General features: G+C 42.4%; 1 protein-coding gene across 6 annotated transcripts in view; it reads right to left on the bottom strand.

The window, feature by feature from the left end:
* Positions 1 to 21,403, bottom strand: part of LOC131928250 (KICSTOR complex protein SZT2) — an 89,765-nt gene that overhangs the window by 45,343 nt on the left and 23,019 nt on the right. For 5 of the 6 annotated variants that reach the window (XM_059284212.1, XM_059284214.1, XM_059284216.1 and 2 more), the window contains exons 21-24: positions 5,587 to 5,702; positions 4,957 to 5,138; positions 3,883 to 4,012; positions 1,569 to 1,692 (exon numbers count right to left, since the gene is read on the bottom strand). In XM_059284212.1, coding sequence (XP_059140195.1) covers positions 1,569 to 1,692; positions 3,883 to 4,012; positions 4,957 to 5,138; positions 5,587 to 5,702 — 552 coding nt within the window. The remainder of the gene's footprint in view (positions 1 to 1,568; positions 1,693 to 3,882; positions 4,013 to 4,956; positions 5,139 to 5,586; positions 5,703 to 21,403) is intronic. The other variant, XM_059284215.1, reaches the window with a different exon arrangement.

Genomic DNA, 21,403 nt, shown 5'->3' with positions numbered 1-21,403 from the left:
CTGATCAAAGATAGGTTTATTTCTTACTATCTAGCCAGTTGTGTGCTGATCAAAGATAGGTTTATTTCTTACTATCTAGCCAGTTGTGTGCTGATCAAAGATAGGTTTATTTCTTACTATCTAGCCAGTTGTGTGCTGATCAAAGATAGGTTTATTTCTTACTATCTAGCCAGTTGTGTGTTGATCAAAGATAGGTTTATTTCTTACTATCTAGCCAGTTGTGTGCTGATCAAAGATAGGTTTATTTCTTACTATCTAGCCAGTTGTGTGCTGAACAAAGATAGGTTTATTTCTTACTATCTAGCCAGTTGTGTGCTGATCAAAGATAGGTTTATTTCTTACTATCTAGCCAGTTGTGTGCTGAACAAAGATAGGTTTATTTCTTACTATCTAGCCAGTTGTGTGCTGAACAAAGATAGGTTTATTTCTTACTATCTAGCCAGTTGTGTGCTGAACAAAGATAGGTTTATTTCTTACTATCTAGCCAGTTGTGTGCTGATCAAAGATAGGTTTATTTCTTACTATCTAGCCAGTTGTGTGCTGATCAAAGATAGGTTTATTTCTTACTATCTAGCCAGTTGTGTGTTGATCAAAGATAGGTTTATTTCTTACTATCTAGCCAGTTGTGTGCTGATCAAAGATAGGTTTATTTCTTACTATCTAGCCAGTTGTGTGCTGATCAAAGATAGGTTTATTTCTTACTATCTAGCCAGTTGTGTGCTGATCAAAGATAGGTTTATTTCTTACTATCTAGCCAGTTGTGTGTTGATCAAAGATAGGTTTATTTCTTACTATCTAGCCAGTTGTGTGCTGATCAAAGATAGGTTTATTTCTTACTATCTAGCCAGTTGTGTGCTGATCAAAGATAGGTTTATTTCTTACTATCTAGCCAGTTGTGTGTTGATCAAAGATAGGCTTATTTCTTACTATCTAGCCAGTTGTGTGCTGATCAAAGATAGGTTTATTTCTTACTATCTAGCCAGTTGTGTGTTGATCAAAGATAGGTTTATTTCTTACTACCTAGCCAGTTGTGTGCTGATCAAAGATAGGTTTATTTCTTACTACCTAGCCAGTTGTGTGCTGATCAAAGATAGGTTTATTTCTTACTATCTAGCCAGTTGTGTGCTGCTCAAAGATAGGTTTATTTCTTACTATCTAGCCAGTTGTGTGCTGATCAAAGATAGGTTTATTTCTTACTATCTAGCCAGTTGTGTGCTGATCAAAGATAGGTTTATTTCTTACTATCTAGCCAGTTGTGTGCTGATCAAAGATAGGTTTATTTCTTACTATCTAGCCAGTTGTGTGCTGATCAAAGATAGGTTTATTTCTTACTATCTAGCCAGTTGTGTGCTGATCAAAGATAGGTTTATTTCTTACTATCTAGCCAGTTGTGTGCTGCTCAAAGATAGGTTTATTTCTTACTACCTAGCCAGTTGTGTGCTGATCAAAGATAGGTTTATTTCTTACTATCTAGCCAGTTGTGTGCTGATCAAAGATAGGTTTATTTCTTACTATCTAGCCAGTTGTGTGCTGATCAAAGATATAAAAAAACCCTTTTCCCCACTCACAGAAAAATTCCCAGGCTCAAAAGCAAAGTTGCCCTCAGCACAATGGGCTCCATCCAGTCTATAGGAGAATGGTACAGGATTTTTCTCATGGTCCCTTGGACGTTGTAACACATGCTCTAAAAATCTTTAGAAACAACATTGGGTTATACTCAAGGTTTATAATGGTGGACAAGTAAATCAACACATTAGACAACATTGGGTTATACTCAAGGTCTATAATGGTGGGCAAGTAAATCTACACATTAAACAACATTGGGTTATACTCAAGGTTTATAATGGGGGGCAAGTAAATCTACACATTAAACAACATTGGGTTATACTCAAGGTCTATAATGGTGGGCAAGTAAATCTACACATTAAACAACATTGGGTTATACTCAAGGTTTATAATGGTGGGCAAGTAAATCAACACATTAGACAAAAACATTTGTTTGGTTATACTCAAGGTCTATAATGGGGGGGCAAGTAAATCAACACACAATAGTGCATTAATTTCAGAGAATAATTTTTCTGCATCAATAAATTAACCAACATTTCTACTAAAGACTAAAATATGGTATTTATTTAGCAGTATCATAAGGGCCTATTAGATCTACCAAGTAGACATACTTAATAAATTTGTATTTGAATTATAAAAAGTGTAAAAACTGGTTTTTTCCATTTATGAAACAATTTTTTTTTAAATTACCTATTTATTGCAGATTTTAAATAAAGTTAATCTCAATTTCTTAATTAAGTAATCACTTTAACACATTGTATGTAAAGGTAAGTTGAAGAGAGATCAAACATCAGTGACTACATTAGGTGTTTAACGCACCTTTGCTCATTGGTGCGAGGTGCCACGACGTGGACACGTCATTCAATAATTTTAAAAATGTATAGACACCGCCCTCAACATCACCTTTACATTTATTTTTTTTTAAATTAAGATTTTTTTAAAAAGAAATTACTCAGTTTTCAAAAATAAAAGCTAAGTTTTTATGAATATAAACGAATTTCTGTTTAAAATTTTATGCTTAGAATAGTCAATTTATCAAATTCCAATTTACGCAGAATTTCCACTTGACAGTCTATAATATTAATACATTTTCTGACAAACAGCTTTCAGGCATTTGTCACATTCAGGCAAGTGTCCGTTTGGGAAAATGGCTCTGGGGGACAGCATCTGTTAGGAATTTGTTGTAAAAGTTTGGTGCTAGACTCACCTGTAACAGTCATCTATAGAGAGACCTGTAACAGTCCTCTGGACACCTGTAACAGACCTATGGACTCACCTGTAACAGTCCTCTGGACTCACCTGTAACAGTCCTCTGGACTCACCTGTAACAGTCCTATGGACTCACCTGTAATAGTCCTATGGACTCACCTGTAACAGTCCTATGGACTCACCTGTAACAGTCCTATGGACTCACCTGTAACAGTCCTATGGACTCACCTGTAACAGTCCTATGGACTCACCTGTAACAGTCCTATGGACTCACCTGTAACAGTCCTCTGGGCTCACCTGTAACAGACCTATGGACTCACCTGTAACAGTCCTCTGGACTCACCTGTAACAGTCCTATGGACTCACCTGTAACAGTCCTATGGACTCACCTGTAACAGTCCTCTAGACACCTGTAACAGTCCTCTGGACTCACCTGTAACAGTCCTCTGGACTCACCTGTAACAGACCTATGGACTCACCTGTAACAGTCCTCTGGGCTCACCTGTAACAGACCTATGGACTCACCTGTAACAGTCCTATGGACTCACCTGTAACAGTCCTATGGACTCACCTGTAACAGTCCTATGGACTCACCTGTAACAGTCCTCTGGACACCTGTAACAGTCCTCTGGACACCTGTAACAGTCCTCTGGACTCACCTGTAACAGTCCTATGGACTCACCTGTAACAGTCCTATGGACTCACCTGTAACAGTCCTCTGGACACCTGTAACAGTCCTATGGACTCACCTGTAACAGTCCTCTAGACACCTGTTACAGTCCTCTGGACACCTGTAACAGTCCTATGGACTCACCTGTAACAGTCCTATGGACTCACCTGTAACAGTCCTCTGGACTCACCTGTAACAGTCCTCTGGACTCACCTGTAACAGTCCTCTGGACACCTGTAACAGTCCTATGGACTCACCTGTAACAGTCCTCTAGACACCTGTAACAGTCCTCTGGACACCTGTAACAGTCCTATGGACTCACCTGTAACAGTCCTATGGACTCACCTGTAACAGTCCTATGGACTCACCTGTAATAGTCCTATGGACTCACCTGTAACAGTCCTATGGACTCACCTGTAATAGTCCTATGGACTCACCTGTAACAGTCCTCTGTAGAGAGCAGGATCTCATTATTGTGGGACTCCTTCAGCTTGTCATAGAACAAGGTCACCAGCAGCTCATTCGGCTCTTTAGGGTCAAGGACAACATCCTGGGAGACATTACTTGCTGTGGATTCAATTATAAGCTTGTTATACCCAGCTAAATACTTGTTATACCCAGCCTAAAACTTGTTATACCCAGCTAAATACTTGTCAGACTTGTTTTGAGGATTGGTTTTCATACACTCTACAAACTGGTCTTTTCTTCTTTATTCTAATTGCTAGGCAGCAGATGTTTGATTTTAGTTTTAAATGAGTTGATGTCCCCAGGAAAGAATCCTCTTTAGAGCTAGCGATCCATTGGGCAGATGGAGTAGAGTTTCTTGATCTCAGTATTTGAAGGGAATGTGTGGTAAGCACATGAGTTACGTACCCATCAGAGCTGGGTGGACTCAGGGACACTCTACTGACTTGGACCCAGATTCGAACTTGGGACTTTAGGGTTAGCAGCCTAGTGCGCTATTGTTTAGGCTATGCCGTCCCATTGTCTCCATCTAGCTGGGCCTTAACTCAGGACTTTTAAAATTATCAATCACCTTCCCTCCCACAAGAAAGAGACAGGCTCTGCCTGTAATAAACAGCTACTAGTTGTGACTTACCATCCCCAATGATGAAGGTAGAAAAGAGCAGCTCTGCCTGTAATAAACAGCTACTAGCTGTGACTTACCATCCCCAATGATGAAGGTAGAAAAGAGCAGCTCTGCCTGTAATAAACAGCTACTAGCTGTGACTTACCATCCCCAATGATGAAGGTAGAAAAGAGCAGCTCTGCCTGTAATAAACAGCTACTAGCTGTGACTTACCATCCCCAATGATGAAGGTAGAAAAGAGCAGCTCTGCCTGTAACAAACAGCTACTAGTTGTGACTTACCATCCCCAATGATGAAGGTAGAAAAGAGGCAGGCTCTGCCTGTAATAAACAGCTACTAGTTGTGACTTACCATCACCAATGATGAAGGTAGAAAAGAGGCAGGCTCTGCCTGTAATAAACAGCTACTAGTTGTAACTTACCATCACCAATGATGAAGGTAGAAAAGAGCAACTCTGCCTGCTGGCTTCTTGGTAGGATAGACTGAAGGTCAAATGGGAATGAAATGAAATTGACTGTTGGCTCAGATCTGAAACTTTCCTCTCGTTTTTTGCTGTAAGGGTTGCCAGGTGTGGAGGGAGGGCTGTAGTTGAGAAAACAGCAACTAAACAACAGCACAAGTGTGGTTATCACTGCAACATGTTTTAAAATCAAATGAAAATTGACCAGACATTTGTTGGAAGGCTGGCAAGAGCCTGGTTCAAATTCTGATCAACTTTCATTTCAGATTATAAATAATCTTGTAAACTACCTCTTCATTTTAGAAAATTAATAATCTGGTGTGCTTTCATTTCAATTAAGATTGTAAATAATTTTAGAAAACTCAATTTCATTTAAAAGACATTTAATAAGCTCTGTGCTTTGACTTTAGGCAACCTGGGTCAGCGCTTTGACTTTAGGCAACCTGGGTCAGTGCTTTGACTTTAGGCAACCTGGATCAGTGCTTTGACTTTAGGCAACCTGGGTCAGTGCTTTGACTGCCTTAGATCTACAAGTAAACTGGTCAGTGCTGACCAAATGCCACAAACATTGCTGGCTGACAGTTAACTTACCTTGACTGCCTAGATGCCACAACATCAGGGCTAGGTATGGCACTGTTCTCACACAAGTAGACCAGGTGTTCAAAGGTGGTCAGGCTTGATACACACTCATAATCATAGGGATAGAACTGTAGAGTACATGACACACTCATAATCATAGGGATAAAACTGTAGAATACATGACACACTCATAATCATAGGGATAAAAACTGTAGAGTACATGACACACTCATAATCATAGGGATAGAACTGTAGAGTACATGACACACTTATAATCATAGGGATAAAAGTGTAGAGTACATGACTCAACAAATACAGTACATAACACAAGATGATAAAATCAGTAAGGGGAAATACCCCAAATATAAACTCAACAAAAGACGCCTGTGGGAGTTACCCCCCATATATTTAAAAACAGTATTACATTTAGACGTGCACTACATGACGTCAGTATTACGTGCATACCATATGAAGTCAGTATTACAGATGGACGTGTGTACCCCCATGGACTTGCGCACCCCCCCCCCCTTGACGTCAGTATTACTTATATATGTGTGTACTATATGACGTCAGTTTTACAGATGGACGTGTGTATTTCATGACCTCAGTATTACAGATGGACGTGTGTCACGCATGACGTCAGTGTTACAGATGGATGTTAGCACCCCATGACGTCAGTATTACACTTGGACTGATATCTAGCCCGTGTTTACCAACACAGTGACCTGTAACTGACTCGTGTACTGGTCAGAACATCTACAGACTTGGGTTGATAATCCCAATGTAAGAAAACCCTGTAGAAGAACACACAGACATAGTTTTGGTAACACTGGGTTTTTTACTTTCTCGTATACGAAGTATAGAGAAAGTATTGTAATCGTGCAAACAAAATTGCAAATTTTTTTTTTTTTTTTTTTTTTTTTGCAAATCTCGTCGGAAAAACACTGTTTTGCAATCTTGTCCGTATGTCTGTGTGTGTGTGTATGTTTGTGTGTGTATGTGTGTCTGTAAACTTGAGTACCGTTATAGCTAGGTTTATGAAATTTCATATAAAAGTATTATATCAAATTTGTAGATACGTATCAGCTTTTCAGCGATTTCCGATAATCGGAAGTGGAACTTATTCTACTTTCAATTTTTCAAAAGACTATAACTTAAGTACTATTTCAGATAGATAAATGAAATTTTACAGGTAAGTAAAATATCCAATTCTCTGCCTTCTGTCAAATTTTGAGTAATTTCCGTTGACCGGAAGTACTAGTTTACGCCATTTCCTATTTCTCAAAAAAACTCATGTGAATTTATAAAGTACTAATAATATTCCGCACTATTATACACATTTTGCTTGGCGTTCGCTTGGTGCGCAATTCTTTTTTCTACGAGATTCCATTCTATTTTTAAAAGATTAAGTAATTAAAATGCATGTCTATATCCCGAGTTGCAATTCCACGTAGTGTTATATAAAAATATTCGAGAAAGTTTAGGGTAGATCACTCCGGGTTTATTTTAGGACGGGGTCAATTCTTATTTACACAAGACATGTGTATTATGACACACAGACCTGGGGTAGAAAGTTTCCATTTCGTTTGACTGGATGGCATTATTCAGCTATATATCATGTATGACATACTCCGTGTACACGTCTCGCTTTCTGATAGGATTGTATTGAGCAAGGTACACAGACGCGGCTGTGTCGTTAAGCGATTTACTTGACTGAGGTCATTTCCGTTTGCTCTTGGCGGCCTGAGGATGCGGTGTAATTAAGTCATTAGCACTTCCACGTTTTACTAGTTGATTTGGCGCTAAATCCGCTTTGTGAGGTTATGCTCAGCATTTTTACTTTCTCGTGGACGAAGTATAGTGGAAGTATTGTAATCGTGAAATAAATCAATGTGTGAAAATCTCGATGTTTACACCTCCCTGAGTCGGAAAAAAAAATAGTTATGCAATTTTGTCCGTATGTCTGTGTTTGAGTGTGTCTGTGAACTGTTAAAGTTAGATTGATGAAATTTCATTTATAAGTTTTATATCAAATCAGATAGATAGACGAAATTTCAGATATAAGTAAACGATGTAATTCTCTGCATTCTGTCAAATTTTGAGTCATTTCCGTTTACCGGAAGTAATACTTAACGCTATTTCCAATTTCTCAAAAAAAAAAACGCATATGAATTTATAAAGTACTAATATTCCGCAACTATTATACACACATTGTTTGCTGTTCACTTGGTTCGCAATTCTTTTTTTCTACGAGATTCTATTGCATTTTTAAAAGTTTAAGTATTTAAATTTTTTATTAAAATTCATGTCTATATCTCGAGTTGCCATCCCCAGTAGTGTTATATAAGAATATTCGAGAAAGTTTAGGGGAGATCACTTCCGCGTTATTTCAAACTGTAACTTGTCTGTAGGTGTTCATTTTGATTTTGAGATTATTGAACACATTGACTATATATATGTGTGTATATATATATATATATATATATATATATATATATATATATATATATATATATATATATATATATATATATATATATATATATATATATATATATAAGTTTATAGATAGATAGCTACCCTATGTATAAATTGGTGGCGTCGGTAGTATAAACACTGATGGTGCCTGTTAACTGAACACACTAGGTGGTCGCTACATAAATGTGGTGTCTGTTTTAATAACGAGAAGGTGTCAGTTGAATATTGTTTGTATTGTTATTTAGTATTTTGTAACTTATTTTGTACAAGCACCCGTGGTGTCAATACCAATAAACACCAGTTGTGTCTATATCAATAAACACCAGTTGTGTCTATATCAATAAACACCAGTCGTGTCAATATCAATAAGCACCTGTTGTGTCTATATCAATGAACACCAGTTGTGTCTATATCAATAAACACCAGTTGTGTCTATATCAATAAACACCAGTTGTGTCAATATCAATGAACACCAGTTGTGTCAATATCAATAAACACCAGTTGTGTCTATATCAATAAACACCAGTTGTGTCTATATCAATAAGCACCTGTTGTGTCTATATCAATAAACACCAGTTGTGTCTATATCAATAAACACCAGTTGTGTCTATATCAATAAACACCAGTTGTGTCTATATCAATAAACACCAGTTGTCTATATCAATAAACACCAGTTGTGTCTATATCAATAAACACCAGTTGTGTCTATATCAATAAACACCAATGAGGTCTATGTCAATGGTTGGTCTTTCCAAGCTAGTAAAGATTGGTCGACATTATAGTTTGATAATTCCTTTACTTTATATAGTTTGTCTGTTATATATAATATTCCACATATAGTTGATCTGATACAAAGGCTATGCTAATAGTTTGCCTGATATAAATCCTACGCCCCATATAGCTAGTTGGCAAGTACCTTGAGTTATCTACCTTCAGTGATCCCTCCTTACAAATCCTTGACGTGGATAAGATCAAAGTACAGAGATAAAGTCTTGAAATGTGGTTTGGCAGGCCGGTTGATAAGTTTTCACAGACTGAGTAGTTGCTGTTTGAACAAGCTGAGATTGCGTGTTTATAAACCCCGTTTCTGCTCTATAGCAGCCTTTAGTGATGGTACTATAGCAGCCTTTAGCACTGACAGGGCACTATAGCAACCCTTAGTGCTGGCACTATGGCAACCCTTAGTGCTGTCACTATAGCAATCCTTAGTGGTGGCACTATAGCAGCCTTTAGCACTGGCAGGGCACTATAGCAGCCTTTAGTGCTGGTACTATAGCAGCCTTTAGTGCTGGCACTATGGCAACCCTTAGTGCTGGCACTATAGCAACCCTCAGTGGTGGCACTATAGCAAGCCTCAGTGGTGGCACTATAGCAACCCTCAGTGCTGGCACTATAGCAACCCTCAGTGCTGGCACTATGGCAACCCTCAGTGCTGGCACTATAGCAGCCTTTAGTGGTGGCACTATAGCAGCCTTTAGTGGTGGCACTATAGCAACCCTTAGTGCTGGAACTATAGTAAAGAAAATTTAGAATGTATGTGATTGTAATCTCTAACTAGTCCTTGGGAGGCAGCAGTATTTTTGAAGCCGTCCAATGATGAAGGGCAAAAGCGAATCACGTGACCCGCTTGCCCAAAGATAACTCAGCAGCTCTTGTCCTATCTGGTGAAGACCTGTGAGGACGGTCTCAAGCACTATCTGCAGGTGTATTATCTCAACGACCAGACACTATGCTATCACTGGAGAGACACAGTGGAGGTCAAGATGCGTCATCGGGCGATGGGGTCACAAGTCCACAAACCATCATCTTAGACGTTGAATCTAAATCTTATTCCGCTTGTTTTATTGCATTGATTGCTCATTTATTCAGAGCAAAATAGAAAGCAAGTGGTTTAAAAAGTTACAGAGGCAGTAGGCCCTATATTAAATAAATGGATCTGTCTAAAATGGGAGTGCAGCTAACAAAAATCTGGGCGACATTAAGCAGCCTGCAGCTAACTAAAATCTGGGCCACATAAATTAAGCAGCCTGCAGCTAACTAAAATCTGGGCCACATTAAGCAGCCTGCAGCTAACTAAAATCTGGGCCACATTAATTAAGCAGCCTGCAGCTAACTAAGATCTGGGCCACATTAAGCAGCCTGCAGCTAACTAAGATCTGGGCCACATTAAGCAGCCTGCAGCTAACTAAGACCTGGGCCACATTAAGCAGCCTGCAGCTAACTAAGATCTGGGCCACATTAAGCAGCCTGCAGCTAACTAAAATCTGGGCCACATAAATTAAGCAGCCTGCAGCTAACAAAAATCTGGGCCACATTAAGCAGCCTGCAGCTAACTAAGATCTGGGCCACATAAATTAAGCAGCCTGCAGCTAACTAAAATCTGGGCCAAATTAAGCAGCCTGCAGCTAACTAAAATCTGGGCCACATTAAGCAGCCTGCAGCTAACTAAAATCTGGTCCACATTAAGCAGCCTGCAGCTAACTAAAATCTGGGCCACATTAAGCAGCCTGCAGCTAACTAAAATCTGGGCCACATTAAGCAGCCTGCAGCTAACTAAAATCTGGGCCACATTAATGAAGCAGCCTGAAGCTAATTAAAATCTGGGCCACATTAAGCAGCCTGCAGCTAACTAAAATCTGGGCCACATTAATGAAGCAGCCTGTAGCTAATTAAAATCTGGGCCACATTAAGCAGCCTGCAGCTAACTAAAATCTGGGTCACATTAAGCAGCCTGCAGCTAACTAAAATCTGGGCCACATTAAGCAGCCTGCAGCTAACTAAAATCTAGGCCACATTAAGCAGCCTGCAGCTAACTAAAATCTAGGCCACATTAAGCAGCCTGCAGCTAACTAAAATCTGGGCCTAATTAAGCAGCCTGCAGCTAACTAAAATCTGGGCCACATAAATTAAGCAGCCTGCAGCTAACAAAAATCTGGGCCACATTAAGCAGCCTGCAGCTAACTATAATCTGGGCCACATTAAGCAGCCTGCAGCTAACTAAAATCTGGGCCACATTAATGAAGCAGCCTGCAGCTAACTAAAATCTGGGCCACATTAAGCAGCCTGCAGCTAACTAAAATCTGGGCCACATTAATTAAGCAGCCTGCAGCTAACTAAGATCTGGGCCACATTAAGCAGCCTGCAGCTAACTAAGATCTGGGCCACATTAAGCAGCCTGCAGCTAACTAAGACCTGGGCCACATTAAGCAGCCTGCAGCTAACTAAGATCTGGGCCACATTAAGCAGCCTGCAGCTAACAAAAATCTGGGCCACATAAATTAAGCAGCCTGCAGCTAACAAAAATCTGGGCCACATTAAGCAGCCTGCAGCTAACTAAAATCTGGGCCACATTAAGCAGCCTGCAGCTAACTATAATCTGGGCCACATTAAGCAGCCTGCAGCTAACTAAAATCTGGGCCACATTAATGAAGCAGCCTGCAGCTAACTAAAATCTGGGCCACATTAAGCAGCCTGCAGCTAACTAAAATCTGGGCCACATTAATTAAGCAGCCTGCAGCTAACTAAGATCTGGGCCACATTAAGCAGCCTGCAGCTAACTAAGATCTGGGCCACATAAATTAAGCAGCCTGCAGCTAACTAAAATCTGGGCCAAATTAAGCAGCCTGCAGCTAACTAAAATCTGGGCCACATTAAGCAGCCTGCAGCTAACTATAATCTGGGCCACATTAAGCAGCCTGCAGCTAACTAAAATCTGGGCCACATTAATGAAGCAGCCTGCAGCTAACTAAAATCTGGGCCACATTAAGCAGCCTGCAGCTAACTAAAATCTGGGCCACATTAATTAAGCAGCCTGCAGCTAACTAAGATCTGGGCCACATTAAGCAGCCTGCAGCTAACTAAGATCTGGGCCACATTAAGCAACCTGCAGCTAACTAAGACCTGGGCCACATTAAGCAGCCTGCAGCTAACTAAGATCTGGGCCACATTAAGCAGCCTGCAGCTAACAAAAATCTGGGCCACATAAATTAAGCAGCCTGCAGCTAACAAAAATCTGGGCCACATTAAGCAGCCTGCAGCTAACTAAAATCTGGGCCACATTAAGCAGCCTGCAGCTAACTATAATCTGGGCCACATTAAGCAGCCTGCAGCTAACTAAAATCTGGGCCACATTAATGAAGCAGCCTGCAGCTAACTAAAATCTGGGCCACATTAAGCAGCCTGCAGCTAACTAAAATCTGGGCCACATTAATGAAGCAGCCTGCAGCTAACTAAAATCTGGGCCACATTAAGCAGCCTGCAGCTAACTAAAATCTGGGCCACATTAATTAAGCAGCCTGCAGCTAACTAAAATCTGGTCCACATTAAGCAGCCTGCAGCTAACTAAAATCTGGGCCACATTAAGCAGCCTGCAGCTAACTAAAATCTGGGCCACATTAAGCAGCCTGCAGCTAACTAAAATCTGGGCCACATTAATGAAGCAGCCTGAAGCTAATTAAAATCTGGGCCACATTAAGCAGCCTGCAGCTAACTAAAATCTGGGCCACATTAATGAAGCAGCCTGTAGCTAATTAAAATCTGGGCCACATTAAGCAGCCTGCAGCTAACTAAAATCTGGGCCACATTAAGCAGCCTGCAGCTAACTAAAATCTGGGCCACATTAAGCAGCCTGCAGCTAACTAAAATCTAGGCCACATTAAGCAGCCTGCAGCTAACTAAAATCTAGGCCACATTAAGCAGCCTGCAGCTAACTAAAATCTGGGCCTAATTAAGCAGCCTGCAGCTAACTAAAATCTGGGCCACATAAATTAAGCAGCCTGCAGCTAACAAAAATCTGGGCCACATTAAGCAGCCTGCAGCTAACTAAAATCTAGGCCACATTAAGCAGCCTGCAGCTAACTAAGATCTGGGCCACATAAATTAAGCAGCCTGCAGCTAACTATAATCTGGGCCACATTAAGCAGCCTGCAGCTAACTAAAATCTGGGCCACATTAATGAAGCAGCCTGCAGCTAACTAAAATCTGGGCCACATTAATGAAGCAGCCTGCAGCTAACTAAAATCTGGGCCACATTAAGCAGCCTGCAGCTAACTATAATCTGGGCCACATTAATGAAGCAGCCTGCAGCTAACTAAAATCTGGGCCACATTAAGCAGCCTGCAGCTAACTAAAATCTGGGCCACATTAATTAAGCAGCCTGCAGCTAACTAAAATCTGGGCCACATTAATTAAGCAGCCTGCAGCTAACTAAGATCTGGGCCACATTAAGCAGCCTGCAGCTAACTAAGATCTGGGCCACATTAAGCAGCCTGCAGCTAACTAAGACCTGGGCCACATTAAGCAGCCTGCAGCTAACTAAGATCTGGGCCACATTAAGCAGCCTGCAGCTAACAAAAATCTGGGCCACATAAATTAAGCAGCCTGCAGCTAACTAAAATCTGGGCCACATTAATGAAGCAGCCTGCAGCTAACTAAAATCTGGGCCACATTAAGCAGCCTGCAGCTAACTATAATCTGGGCCACATTAAGCAGCCTGCAGCTAACTAAAATCTGGGCCACATTAATGAAGCAGCCTGCAGCTAACTAAAATCTGGGCCACATTAAGCAGCCTGCAGCTAACTAAAATCTGGGCCACATTAATGAAGCAGCCTGCAGCTAACTAAAATCTGGGCCACATTAAGCAGCCTGCAGCTAACTAAAATCAGGGCCACATTAATTAAGCAGCCTGCAGCTAACTAAAATCTGGTCCACATTAAGCAGCCTGCAGCTAACTAAAATCTGGGCCACATTAAGCAGCCTGCAGCTAACTAAAATCTGGGCCACATTAAGCAGCCTGCAGCTAACTAAAATCTGGGCCACATTAATGAAGCAGCCTGTAGCTAATTAAAATCTGGGCCACATTAAGCAGCCTGCAGCTAACTAAAATCTGGGCCACATTAATGAAGCAGCCTGTAGCTAATTAAAATCTGGGCCACATTAAGCAGCCTGCAGCTAACTAAAATCTGGGCCACATTAAGCAGCCTGCAGCTAACTAAAATCTGGGCCACATTAAGCAGCCTGCAGCTAACTAAAATCTAGGCCACATTAAGCAGCCTGCAGCTAACTAAAATCTAGGCCACATTAAGCAGCCTGCAGCTAACTAAAATCTGGGCCTAATTAAGCAGCCTGCAGCTAACTAAAATCTGGGCCACATAAATTAAGCAGCCTGCAGCTAACAAAAATCTGGGCCACATTAAGCAGCCTGCAGCTAACTAAAATCTAGGCCACATTAAGCAGCCTGCAGCTAACTAAGATCTGGGCCACATAAATTAAGCAGCCTGCAGCTAACTAAAATCTGGGCCAAATAAAGCAGCCTGCAGCTAACTAAAATCTGGGCCACATTAAGCAGCCTGCAGCTAACTATAATCTGGGCCACATTAAGCAGCCTGCAGCTAACTAAAATCTGGGCCACATTAATGAAGCAGCCTGCAGCTAACTAAAATCTGGGCCACATTAAGCAGCCTGCAGCTAACTAAAATCTGGGCCATATTAATTAAGCAGCCTGCAGCTAACTAAAATCTGGGCCATATTAAGCAGCCTGCAGCTAACTAAAATTTGGGCCACATTAAGCAGCCTGCAGCTTTAGGCAGCTGTGGGACCTGGAGTTATTTGGTTATCTGCCTCTAAAGAATATCCTTACATGCAGACTAATTCCATTAAGGCAATTTGTGTTTACATTAAAAATATTTTTCATGTATTTTTATAATATATCAATGATGGTTAACTTATTCACTTTGAATTATTTTTTTTGTAATTGTTTGAATCATTTATTCTTTACAATAACAATGACTTGATTTGGAAGTCCATCGTGAGCTGTTAACAGAGGCTCTCAAGGTTGGCCAAGGAACTTGGCTGTAGAACAAGTAACATCCACCAGCTCTTTTCTGATGAGATATAATGACCCAATGTTAAAATTCATCCCTCCACAGGTCTGTCAACACACCACCTCCCACAGGACTGTCAACACACCACCCCCCACCTCCCACAGGTCAGTCAACACACCACCTCCCACATGTCTGTCAACACACCACCTCCCACACATCTGTCAACACACCACCTCCCACAGGACTGTCAACACAACACCTCCCACAGGTCAGTCAACACACCACCTCCCACAGGTCTGTCAACACACCACCTCCCACACATCTGTCAACACACCACCTCCCACAGGACTGTCAACACAACACCTCCCACAGGTCAGTCAACACACCACCTCCCACAGGTCTGTCAACACACCACCTCCCACACATCTGTCAACACACCACCTCCCACAGGACTGTCAACACACCACCTCCCACACATCTGTCAACACACCACCTCCCACAGGACTGTCAACACACCACCTCCCATAGGACTGTCAACACACCACCTCCCACAGGTCAGTCAAAACACCACCTCCCACACGATTGTCAACACACCACCCCCCACAGGTCTGTCAACACACCACACCTCCCACAGGTCTGTCAACACACCACACCTCCCATAGGACTGTCAACACACCACCCCCACCTCCCATAGGACTGTCAACACACCACCCCCCACAGGTCTGTCAACACACCACACCTCCCACAGGTCTGTCAACACACCACACCTCCCATAGGACTGTCAACACACCACCCCCCACAGGTCTGTCAACACACCACACCTCCCACAGGTCTGTCAACACACCACACCTCCCACATGATTGTCAACACACCACCTCCCACAGGTCTGTCAACACACCACACCTCCCACAGGTCTGTCAACACACCACACCTCCCACATGATTGTCAACACACCACACCTCCCATAGGACTGTCAACACATCAGATCCCCATGGGAATGCTTAATGTTGAAACTAAGCTATTAAACAGCGTCATGTTAAAAATAAAAATTAATTTAAAAGCTGCAGCTAATTAACCAACTAATGGCTGTACTTAAATGTCCTCCAGTAATGACTTGAGTGTCCTACCATATAGACATATTTTACTCACGTCATCCTCAATACAAACCCGCCGATGTTGATCTCCACTCTCAATAGTAGCTCTGGCCCCAGCTCTTGGTAAACTCGAAAAACAGAACTAAACAAAAATGGCGTGTAGCATTCAGGTGAGATCTGCAGTTGGAGGAGTTGAATCTCACCAGTTTTTATAAATAAGATGAGATAAAACTCTCTCCACTCCATAACACACCTGACTTTCTCGGCTGCTTCACTTCATAACACTTTACCGAGCCGACTGTATCAGCCAGTGGTCAGATAATTTATCAACAGACACGACGATAGATTTTTAAAACTGGTACAAGAATGTCATCGCTAGTAGGCAGCTATTTCAACAAGTGGTCAAATTTTTTACGCCAAACGGGCCAAACATGGTAACTACTGATTAGTACAAGACTATAATACCAAAGACAACTAGCTGAACAAATATTTTAACCACAAAAAGGTTACATATGTTAACAACAGAGAAGTCAAAAACTGTCACCATAGTATAATTGGAAAGATAACATCTATTTCAATAAGTGGCCAGCAGCTAAACCATCGAAGCATGTCAAACTAAACAGTATAACATATGGTATACTTAAAGTTTTTACTTAGATTCATTGTTGAATGTTTAAAAATTCCTTCACAGCCTATACACTTGACACGGTCTACCATCTCCATTAACTCACTCTGGTGCCGCACTGTAACCTAGCGTTGTCATTTGCTGGTAAACTTATCCAAAAGGTGATTAATAAAAACAATTAACACTGGAGTACAAAAAAAAACTATTGCTGGCAGCGCAGATAAACTTTTGGCCAAGAAATATAAGCAAGAGACGTCCGATAGCACGCGTTTGATATGCTGTCCCATCTCTAGAGAAGACCGAGGACATGCACGAAGCTGGCCCATCTCTAGACAAGCCCCAGCCAGCTACAGATAAGGTCTACAACAAGTACCTACTTCGTGTCAGGCCAACATACCTGTGTCCCTTAGAGCCCTTATCAGTAGCAAATATTCCCAGCAAAGCCAGCTCACAGCCTGCCTTTCATACCGTCACAGTCGACGCTTCTCCCGATACACATCCAAATGTGTGCGTCTAATCACATGCTACAGGCCATCATGTTCTTTCAACAAGATTTCTACCGCAAAGATAACCAACTAGAGTAGCCTCGCTAGACTTCTAGAAGCCTTTAATCACATGACCTGAACTTTGAACTCGACACACACATTGTTATTTTAAAACGCAATCACTTGTTTTATGTTATCTGTAAGTGTGGCGAATGGGTGGCCCCGTCTTCCTGTCAATCTACACACACCATTGTTGGCCGTAGGTCTACACACACACTAAGTGGCAGCGTAATGCTAGGAAAATATTTTGCCGTCTAGAGAGTGCATGTCAGCATTCAGCCAAACGAGTGAAACCAATCATGAAACAATCTTCATAGTCACTCGACTTAGTGGGACAGCCAGTCAAAGGTCCAGGACAGCCTCCCTCCCTCCTCACCAGCCACTTGTCTAGTACTGCCAGAACAAGCTCTAGCAGGCCAGAAATGATTCAAGCCGTGAGTGCTTCAAATACGGGAATCTAATTGGCCTCACCAACTAGTTCACCACATCCACACAATGCTACAGCTTTGCGAGATGCGACTTGCATAACCAACAACACACACACACACTTGGGTAGGTAAATGTGCATCTAGGGGACACATAACCAACAACACACACACACACTTGGGTAGGTAAATGTGCATCTAGGGGACACATAACCAACAACACACACACACTTGGGTAGGTAAATATGCATCTAGGGGACACGTCGCAGAAAAGAGTGATTTGTTCCATGCAGCGATCAGAGTTATGGTAAACCTGCAAAGACCTTTAATTTGTGTTGTTTTTAAACTGCGATCACGTCAACCCTAATTGTTGCAGCACTGGGGTTAGGGTGGCTAGCACACATAGCAAAGTCAAGTCAATATACGACTGGAGAGAAACAAACCCGTTTATGCTAGGGGCGACAACCCCAGATATCTCATCACATGGACCGTTCGTGTCATGGGCAGCGATCCCAGATATCTCATCACATGGACCGTTAGTGTCAGGGGCAGCGACCCCAGATATCCCATCACATGGACCGTTAGTGTCATGGGCAGCGATCCCAGATATCTCATCACATGGACCGTTCGTGTCATGGGCAGCGACCCCAGATATCCCATCACATGGACCGTTCGTGTCATGGGCAGCGACCCCAGATATTTGATAAAATCTCATGACATGGGGTGTTCATGCTAAGTCAGAAGCAGAGCAAATCAAGCCCAGAGCGTTGTAGGCGCAACAAGACCGAGTTGGCTGATAACAGACACGTTACCAGCCCTACTTTCTGTGTCAGACACACACGGGCAACCCTTCTCTTAAACACACGCATTACACGTACCCTTACACACACGAACAACCCTTCTCTTACACACGCATTACACGTACCCTTACACACACGCATTACACGTACCCTTACACACACGAACAACCCTTCTCTTACACACGCATTTCACGTACCCTTACACACACGAACAACCCTTCTCTTACACACACGCATTACACGTACCCTTACACACACGCATTACACGTACCCTTACACACACGCATTACACGTACCCTTACACACACGCATTACACGTACCCTTACACACACGCATTACACGTACCCTTACACACACGCATTACACGTACCCTTACACACACGCATTACACGTACCCTTACACACACGCATTACACGTACCCTTACACACACGCATTACACGTACCCTTACACACACGCATTACACGTACCCTTACACACACGAACAACCCTTCTTACTAACGTACAAGCTACACCCCTACCCTCATACTCATGGCCACACACACGTACAGACAACCCCTCTTACACACGTGTCAAGTATCCCCTATAATACGACCAGACCCCCCTTATAAATGGCCGACCCCTCAAATTGAATAACACGTGTCGCACATACTGTCGCTTCTGCCCCCCCCTCCCACCACAGCATGGCCTACCCCACCCCTCTTTAACACATGCATGTCACTCCAACACAAATTTCCTCACCTTCAAAACAAGGCCGACCCCCTTCCCAACCCCATTCCTGCCCTTCCAGGTCCCTTCCACACACTCAAGTTGTTTCCTTATACAAAGGTTACACACGCCCCCCCCCCCCAACAACTTGAATCAACACACGCCCCCCCCCCCCCCAACAACTTGAATCAACACACGACCCCCACACAACTTGAAACAACACACGACCCCCCCACACACACACACACAACTTGAAACAACACACGACCCCCCAAACACACACAACTTGAAACATCACACGTCCCCCACACAACTTGAAACATCACACGTCCCCCACACAACTTGAAACATCACACGTCCCCCACACAACTTGAAACAACACACAACCCCCCCCCCCCACACACACACACACAACTTGAAACAACACACGACCCCCACACCACTTGAAACAACACACGGACTGAGGTACTTGAGTTCACCCATTCACTCACACACTTGAGAGTGAGTGCCGTTGTCACAGGGATGTTCGTAACCTTTGACCTTGGTCTCAAACTGGCAGACGGGCGGGGGGGGGGGGGGGGGTATGGGTCCTTGTTACATTAAAAAATGTAATTAACGAGTGGAGAGATGATAAAAAAAAGTATGACCTAGTAAATGACAGTCTCGTGCTGAGCAAAAACGTGATACAAACTGCTACAGTAATTCTCTTGGTTCATCATTTATGCGGGGGAGAGAAGGATTTGATTCTATACTTCATTCTATATGTAATTCTATACTTGATTACATAAACCGCAAGTACATAAACTAAAACCTGAAGTCTAGCCGACACTCAGGATTTAAAAAAAAAGCAGTGGACGCTAAGAAAAACCAAAGTCATTCTTCAACCATAAGTCGTTGGAGGAATCGCTAAGGGTATCCAAAGTCAAGTCTGAAGGTCACGCCATCCTCCCTGAGCTGGAAGAGTTAGATCTGGCACTTTCTTTCTGCTAAGATCCAATCTTCCAACGCTGGGAAACTGGACATTATCGCTTGACCCAACCAAAGATGGACCGAGGTAGTGTTAGACACAACAAAACAAACAGGTTTAATAAAATAAAGGATACGTGTGTTCAACTCAAAATACTTTACCACGCACTACACATTTCGACAGTAGATTCAACAGAAAGGGGAAGTAACATAAGACAAACTTCACACACCAACTAAATGCCCTACATCCTTATCAAACACCTGACTTGGCTAACCTAAAAAAAAAATACAGAGCTGAACAGAGACGAGAACATAGACACCTGACAATTACTAATACATAGACACTCTGTCAGATCTGAGAACTGAGACAGCCGATCAAAAAAAGAGACACCTTGTCAGCAAACATACAGCCTGTCAGAAAACTTAACAGCCTGTCAGAAAACTAAACAGCCTGTCAGAAAACTAAACAGCCTGTCAGAAAACTAAACAGCCTGTCAGAAAACTGAAACAGCCTGTCAGAAAACTGAAACAGCCTGTCAGAAAACTAAACAGCATGTCAGAAAAAAACTGACAGCCTTTCAGATAAATGGAGCTGACATCCACAGAACTGAAACATCTTTTCAGAGCCGAGAAGAGAACAAAAAAATAGGTTCCTTTGTATTTAAAGATACAGAGTGTAGACCACCGCTAGAATCCAGAAAGAGACTGTGCACCAATGAGCACCGCTAGAGCGCGCTGTCCTTGTCTAGCACCAGGGACCCTGTGATACGGCCCGTGGTCTTATAGCCAGGGATGTAACGTTAACCGTCCTCCCTGATAGCAGAGATTGGGTTTCGTGGCATGGGAAACTTACTCTACACACACTTGCGTTAAAAACCACAAGCTGGTGATAGACAATGGTCTAGTGACAGACATGGCCGCCCAGTTTCTTATCACTGTAGCCAAAGGCCAGACAACTGACCATGAGCTCGCATCCTCCCCTATGTCGGCGTGGCTCTATTACATTGGAATAATAGTAATAGCTTTTTAAAAAAGAAATATATCTGAACTAAACAAAATGTTTCGGTACTTACCCTAGACAGATGAACCTAGTTACCGCCATCTACACTTGACAGATGAAACATTCCCACATGGCTAGCAGTTTTTTTTTTTTACTAATGACCGTAGCACGCGCGTGTAATGAGCTAATTAGTAAAAGCATTACAGTTTACACCAGGCGCTGGTGTTGGCCTGACATGGGGACAGCTGGCACATAAGTGGTCCAGGCGGTGGTCTGCGGACCAAGTGGTTGGGCCCACCGTGTCCACCACCCCCTCTGACCAAATAGCGCCAGTTTCCGCCACTAGCCGCCGCGACCTGAAACAAG

Source organism: Physella acuta, unplaced genomic scaffold, assembly GCF_028476545.2.
Source record: "Physella acuta isolate Inbredline_101_S28 unplaced genomic scaffold, ASM2847654v3 ptg001480l, whole genome shotgun sequence".
Lineage (NCBI taxonomy): Eukaryota > Metazoa > Mollusca > Gastropoda > Physidae > Physella > Physella acuta.
Note: the sequence above shows the minus strand (reverse complement) of the source record. Positions and strands in the feature narration are given on the sequence as shown.